This window comes from Entamoeba dispar, genomic scaffold (genome assembly GCF_000209125.1).
Source record: "Entamoeba dispar SAW760 scf_1105229462849 genomic scaffold, whole genome shotgun sequence".
In the NCBI taxonomy this organism is placed as follows: Eukaryota; Evosea; order Mastigamoebida; family Endamoebidae; genus Entamoeba; species Entamoeba dispar.
In genome coordinates, this window is record NW_001855398.1 from 1,355 (window position 1) to 8,275 (window position 6,921).

Here is a 6,921-nt window from a genome sequence, read left to right on the forward strand (position 1 = left end):
TCACAGAATATTTTTAAGGGAATATGGTTTTAATATGGAAAAGAAACTAAAAAGAAATATGCCATTAATATATTTCTTATGTTCTTAATTTAAAAAAGTCTCTCTTTTTAATATTCTTTTTGTTCTAGATTAAGAGAAGAATATTCAAAGTTGAATAAAAGGTTCATTAGTTGAATTTTTAAGAAAAAAAGAATTGAATAAAAGTGCATTAAATTGATTTACTAGTAAAAACAACTCAATCATTTTTTATCTTTTTAATTTCCATCTTTTTAATATTTTTATTTCATGACTGATCCCCGAATATCAAATGAAGCACTTAAACAGAGAGAAGGAAGAAACAAAAGAGCTATTTGCAATAGAGAATTACTTCTTCTTTCATTTATTTGTGGAGCAGAAGTTACAATAGATAAAACTAAAAAAACATCAAGAGCAAAAAAGGTTTTTGTTGGTAGTTCAATCACATTTGATGGAAAGTATTCAACAAATGACATATTAGAAAATGCATATTTCTTTGAATGTGCTGTTCGTACTTTATGGAAGAAAGCAAAAGCAAGTTATGAAACAACATTAACATTAACAAAAGAAGTAGTTAAAGCAGAGATAGAACTTATTCGTCAAAACCCAGAATTAATTAAAGTTCTAAGTGATGATTTCAAAGTTAGATCTTCTGAATATGCGGTTAACTCAGTTGGAAAAAGAAGAACAAAAAATAAAGAAGCTGCATTTTCAAATTTTTTAGCATATAAACTTCTTATGAATGGATTTACTCTTACTTGTCAAGTTTCTGCTCAAAAAGTAACAACTAAAACACTTAATTTTTATACTTGGAAATCTTATAAAGCACCAAATGGAGTTGTTATAAAAAAGGAATCTGTTGAAGTATTAACAAAAGCTTTATCTAAAGAAATTAAACAACGCCTTACTAAAGAGGCTACTGTTAAAATTACACCAAATATTTTATCTTTTATTGGTGCTAAATATTTAATTGAAAAACTTGGATTACATACTATTGATACTTGTGACCCTATGTCTGCTTTTAAACCATGTAATAATGGTATTGTTGATAACGATTTTTCTTTTATTAAATTAAATCATCTTCATCCATTTACTCCTCTTGATACTAATTTTATGTAATTTATTTTGTCTTCTTTACTTTTTTTAGAACTTAGAAGATTTCATTATTTTAGTATATTCTTCTTAGTTTATGATTTTAGTGATAAAAATAAAAATTGATGTAAATATTGATAAAAATATCTTCACATAATTTTTCTTATTTCTAGAAATATAAAAAATAGAAAAATATGAAGGTTTGGTTATTGTAGTTTTTTTAACAAAAAATATTAAAACCATTTTACTTTATATTAAAAATCTTTTGTTTTTATAAAACTTTGAAGTTCTAAGTTATTCTTAAATAATTATATGAAAGTGAATAACCATTACTTTCCTTAATTATAAAAACACTCTACATTAATTAATTCTAAGTTTATACAGACAGTAAATGTGTTTATTTAATGATTGTTTCTGAATTAAACATTTAGAAAGGTATTTCTTTTTCTTAAACAAATTATAATCAATAAAACTAAAAGCTAATGATTAGTCACCAAATCCTTATTTTACTTATTTATTTTCATATTTTAAGTGAAGAACAATAATTGATTAAAAAGAGTGATATAAATATTTATTATTTTAATTATTTGGTTAATGACAAACAAATATATCAGACTTTTCATGAATAACAATGAGAATAAAATATCTTAAATATCGAAAAGGCAACTCGATAAGAGTAAAGTTTTCTTATAAAGTAAAACATTCCATACTCTGTTTAAACGAGGCAACAAGGAATAAGCTTTACATATGTTTAACTATTTTTATTCACTCAAATAACTTTTCCCTTTTATCGTACTAATTTAGTTCTTTCTAACAGACAATGTTCAAGAGTGTTGTAACACAAAATAACTAGTCTTCAAGTATGTTTCATTGTTTGATAAAAATCTAAGAAAGTACATAAATTAGAATTACACTGTCTTCATTAATTAGTATTGATTATAGCAAATGTATAGAATAAAAACCAGAGAAATCTTATTGTGAAATTAGTTCATAAATATCTATTAAAAATGAGTAGGTTAAAAATTTATCTAACCTATGACGAGTCAATTATACCAAATAAAAAACTAACTTTTATAGTACTCTAAATTTACTAAAATTAAAAGTTTTTTCATGAGTGATAATTATTGAAGCACAATGACAAATAATTAGATAAAAGAAAAGTATTCTCAAGAAACAATACAAACAGTTTATGTTTGTTGCTGTTATTTCATGGGGGAATTAAGTTTATACAAAAAGTCAAGTCAAAGTAATATTTCACATAACCAAATGATTAGTGTTTTGTTGAATGATTATAATATGTGAAATACCTTAAAGAAAGATAAAAAATTTTAATAAAATTTGGTTTGGTTGTATTATAATTTTGAATAATACATTTAAAAAAAATTTAAATGTGAGTTAGTTTATTGTATAACCACATGCCATGATTAACTGTTATTTCTTTTGTTATAGTTGAAAAGGGTGAGTCATAAAACTATAGTATGAAATTAAAGAAAACATATAGTAACTTATATTTTTATATAACTTTTTTTAAATACTATGTTTCTTATTACGGATAGACCAAGTAAAACCATTAAATTTAAAAAAAAATAAATGTTATAAAATAAATGGAAATGAAAATTTTTTAAATAATTATAATAATGAACAGGCATTGAAAGGAACTAATATAAACGATAGATAATCATATGAAACAATAACATAAAAACTGGTCTATAGTCATTTGATTTGATAGAATATATTTCATCATTAATAATATATTATTTTTAAAAAAATGTATGTAATTAGTATTATTAAAACTTAACAGTGGGTTAGTAAGTATTGCGAAAGAATTTTAAAGTAAATGCTTAGAACTATATCATTAATATAATAAGAAAGTACAAATAGGTAATAGATATAAGAAAAATCAACTATGATTTACCTGTTATTATTTTTTCGTCATGTTGAGAAATAAACGAATCAGTTTCATCAATACGTTTTATTTCTATTGAAATAAACTTTTTTCAAGATATAAATAAATAAATATTTAATAAAAAAAAAGTAATTATTAAAATAACACTTGAATTTATTTAAATAACAACAAAAGAATTATTAAAAATATAAAGTAAGTAGTAGTACAAACAACTGGGTTATTAGATTTTAAACCTTTTTTATTGTAAGAGAATGACAATGCTCTTCAAGAACAGATAAAAACTCATCACTGTTATCACATTCTATGAACTGTGAATAAGAGTTTTTGTTAAAATTAATAACAATATTTTTACCATTGACAAAGACATCAGACACATCATCATAATTAAATTCTTCTCTAAAAGTGTCTCCATTAAATCTATAAAATTTATCTTTACTAAATCTAATGATTCTCTTTTGATCTACTCTCTTATTACTTTTATTAAAACTCACGGAAAAATCTATAAAAACAAACGTTTCCAATACCAATTTGTTCTAATAACATTAAACTCAATGTCCCCTTCTAATTTTTTAATTTCTTTATTTTCAAATACTCGTTGAATAAGAGGAACAAAAAGCATTCCAGATAATACCCGAAGTAACCATTCAGTTCCACTAATCCAACTCTCGTTATTGATTTGGACTTGTTTATTAAACCCTTTCAGTTCAACCATTTTTTCTTCATCAGAATCATTTTGGTATTCATTGATAATATCACCGTCTTTGAATATATCCTGTTTTTTTTCATGATGAATATAATCCTCATAAATTTTAGCATTTTCTAATTCAGATTTAGGTCGAATTAATCCAATCTTCTTTCCTTGGTGTGTTCTATTTGGGTCATTAAGTACTGATAATGCTAAACTTCCATCCACTATTCCAGTTTGAACATCCTCATATGTCCCAAAGAATTCTCCCCACAAATACAATAATGGATATGGCTTTCCATTTACTGTACTCTCTAACACTTCTTCAAATTCTTTATTATTACTAACATTACAAATCTTTATAGAGCATCTTGGTACTCTACATTTAATTAATGACTCGATTATAAAGTCAACTTTATTCTGGATGTTTTTATTATCTTTTTTTCCATTAATGAATATTGTGTATCGATGAATCTGCATTTTCCTTTTTTGACTATCAATTTTTAGTTTACCAATTCAAATTCACCTTCTACACAATCAAAAATACTCTTTTTCCTTCTTTTTTTTTATTTTTTTTTCAGATTTGAGTTTTTTTTAGAAATAAATTTTGATGGATTATTTGTTAAAGAAGCAACACTTATGCTTTAAGAAAAAGTTTTTCATTTAATTTATATTCTCCTTACTATATTATTTTCTTTATTTGTTTATTTCTTTTATCATTTTATTAACTCAAAGATGGCACATCAGAGACGCCAATATGGAACCCTAATATATCCAAGCTTCTAATCACCAGTTATTATCTGGTCATGACATGCCTTTGGTGAAATAACACCCACCAAAATCGGTTGGTTGTTATTTATTATTATTTGTTATGAGTGATTATTATGAAAGTATTATTTATTTATCAACACTTAGGTGTTTGTTAAGGATAGTTTTTGAGCTGAAGACATGGGGTTTTATTAAGAAAAATAGATTCTTTAAACAATGTTGATGATAAAGGAGATAATTATAATGTTATTAATATGTCAACATAAAATAACATTATAACCACTGAAGAGTTTTAGTACTCATTTAATTCAAATTAAAAATTAGACAGCAACTTAAGTGATGAGCCATTAAGTCGAGTGTGTTTGAAAAAGCCTTATTTCAATCAAAATAAAGCATGTTGAATAAACTGAAATAATCACTTCTCAACATGATGAAAACCTAAATATAGGTAATTCATAATTCATTTCCTTTTTTTTTATTTCTTTTATCATTTTATTTTCGTTTGAATATTCGCTAAAACATTTAGTTTTTTTTTCATTTAGTTTTTGTTCTTTATTTTATTATGCTTATCTATTTTATTGTCATTAACTTATTTATTTCAATTCAATATTACTTTTTCTTTATTCTTTTATTTTCTAGTTTCATCTTTTTATTCTTTGTTATATTTTATTATTTCTTATATATAAATGATATGAAATAGTAATAAATAATTATCAATATCTTAATAAGAATATATTTTAATTTAATGGTATAAATCAATACAAGTACCATGAATATAAAATAGGTATTAGTTACTACTTTACTTATTAGATCACATTTAATTAATTTTATTGATTACTCTTAAATTAATGTATTGTTATGACCATTTATTTTGATTAGATGTCTTATTTTATTTATTAAATTTTATTACTCAATTGAAATACATCTTTCAGTTAGAATATTTTCATCTTATTATAATAATTATCAACATGTTAGACTCTGCTTAATACATTTTATCTATACATAAGTTTATAAATTCATTTTAATACCAATTTTATTTATTATAGCTCTTAGTTTATCTTTCTAATATTTGTATTTTATTTGTTCATATTATGGTATTTCTTCTTCATTAACTTTTTATATCTACTAAACAAATTATTATCTTAATATGACTTATCTCCACTTGATCATTACATTATATTTGAAATAATTTCTTATTTCATTATTTTAATATCAATAAATATCAAAATAAATGATCATATCAAACGAAAAATTATGTATGATTAATATTATTAATATATTTTTATATTCTTATATATTGTTGAATATTATCATTGTAAGAATAATCAATATTTATATTATTTAAAACAGTATGAAATTAAATAGTTAATTTATAGTATTTATTAGTTATTTAATATCATAAATTTAAACTAAATTTCAAATAATGAAATAGAAATAAATATAATTCTATCTTATACAATTATATTTTTATATTTTATTAAATAAATAATAAATTACATTTATTGGTAATATCATTCATTGTTTAAATAAATATCAATTATATGAAATAGCAAATCTAGATATTTTTATTTTCTAGAAATAGTGATTTTGATTATTAATTTAACACTTTTTCAACTCATTTTCTTATATTTTAATCAGTTTAATTAAATTAATACTTTAATCTATGTCAATTTTACTACATATTATAGTTTAATATAATCATATAAAATTTTGTTTAACTTATTTAAATAACACTTTTTAATTTATTTAAATTTATTTTGAATTAGAGTTATTTATTCAAACAAATTAAATTATTTAAATTAATTATAAATGAATAGTATTTCTATTGATTTCAGTATTCAATTCTTGGAAATATGTTTTTTAACTTAGATAGATTTAACAATATTCTTTAATATTTATTCAATAAATGAACTATTCTCTCTTTGTGTTATTTATTAGAAATAAATTCAACCTCATACAAGAACTGTATTCTTATAATTAATAATTTGGAATATAATTATCTCTAATTATATATGAAGTATCAAATAAAATACTCTTATCTTTTAATTTCTTTAATTATTCTTTCATTAATCTCAAATTATTTCTATTAAGTTCAAATAATTCATCATTATAATATTATTTTTTCATTCAAACATCAACAATTACACTAAATCCTCTTACCATTTTTAAAACACTTTTTCATCAAAAATATTTTTGTGTTAAATTTTAATTAATCACAGTGGTTAGTCTGTTAAATTTTATTCTTTCTTGAGTGAGGATGAAAACGAGTATTCTGTTTATTTCATTTTTTAATATTCTTTCTTTAAAATACAAATTAATAGAATAACAAAAAAAATTACTTAAAAATAGAACTAACAATTTTGGAGAAAAATTAACCAACCATATCGAAAAATTTAAAAAGTTGACATAATATTGATTTTGTTTAAAAAAAACTAAAATATCAAAATAATAAGTG

General features: G+C 21.7%; 2 protein-coding genes across 2 annotated transcripts, besides 20 other annotated features; one reads left to right on the forward strand and one right to left on the reverse strand.

Annotated features, from left to right (window-relative positions):
• Positions 1-285: 285 nt before the first annotated feature.
• Positions 286-1,134, forward strand: EDI_323530 (uncharacterized protein; the record flags this gene model as incomplete). The annotated part of the gene is made up of 1 exon (XM_001740290.1): positions 286-1,134. The coding sequence occupies one exon, from the start codon at positions 286-288 to the stop codon at positions 1,132-1,134; it is 849 nt and encodes a 282-aa protein (XP_001740342.1).
• Positions 1,135-1,322: 188 nt separating this feature from the next.
• Positions 1,323-1,386: a sequence feature (AT_rich).
• A 282-nt stretch (positions 1,387-1,668) lies between these two features.
• Positions 1,669-1,696: a sequence feature (AT_rich).
• Positions 1,697-2,425: 729 nt separating this feature from the next.
• Positions 2,426-2,447: a sequence feature (AT_rich).
• A 10-nt stretch (positions 2,448-2,457) lies between these two features.
• Positions 2,458-2,497: a sequence feature (AT_rich).
• A 115-nt stretch (positions 2,498-2,612) lies between these two features.
• Positions 2,613-2,641: a sequence feature (AT_rich).
• Positions 2,642-2,676: 35 nt separating this feature from the next.
• Positions 2,677-2,746: a sequence feature (AT_rich).
• Positions 2,747-2,849: 103 nt separating this feature from the next.
• Positions 2,850-2,900: a sequence feature (AT_rich).
• Positions 2,901-3,000: 100 nt separating this feature from the next.
• Positions 3,001-3,108: a repeat region.
• Position 3,109: 1 nt separating this feature from the next.
• Positions 3,110-3,205: a sequence feature (AT_rich).
• Positions 3,206-3,240: 35 nt separating this feature from the next.
• Positions 3,241-4,178, reverse strand: EDI_323540 (uncharacterized protein; the record flags this gene model as incomplete). The annotated part of the gene is made up of 2 exons (XM_001740291.1): positions 3,241-3,473; positions 3,527-4,178. 2 exons carry the CDS (start codon positions 4,176-4,178, stop codon positions 3,241-3,243), a joined length of 885 nt encoding a protein of 294 aa, XP_001740343.1.
• Positions 4,179-4,425: 247 nt separating this feature from the next.
• Positions 4,426-4,628: a repeat region.
• Positions 4,546-4,936: a repeat region.
• Positions 4,937-4,938: 2 nt separating this feature from the next.
• Positions 4,939-5,123: a microsatellite.
• Positions 4,987-5,146: a microsatellite.
• Positions 5,147-5,166: 20 nt separating this feature from the next.
• Positions 5,167-5,213: a sequence feature (AT_rich).
• A 137-nt stretch (positions 5,214-5,350) lies between these two features.
• Positions 5,351-5,375: a sequence feature (AT_rich).
• A 264-nt stretch (positions 5,376-5,639) lies between these two features.
• Positions 5,640-5,699: a sequence feature (AT_rich).
• An 18-nt stretch (positions 5,700-5,717) lies between these two features.
• Positions 5,718-5,808: a microsatellite.
• Positions 5,809-5,820: 12 nt separating this feature from the next.
• Positions 5,821-5,970: a sequence feature (AT_rich).
• A 125-nt stretch (positions 5,971-6,095) lies between these two features.
• Positions 6,096-6,271: a microsatellite.
• A 470-nt stretch (positions 6,272-6,741) lies between these two features.
• Positions 6,742-6,814: a sequence feature (AT_rich).
• Between the last annotated feature and the right edge of the window lie 107 nt (positions 6,815-6,921).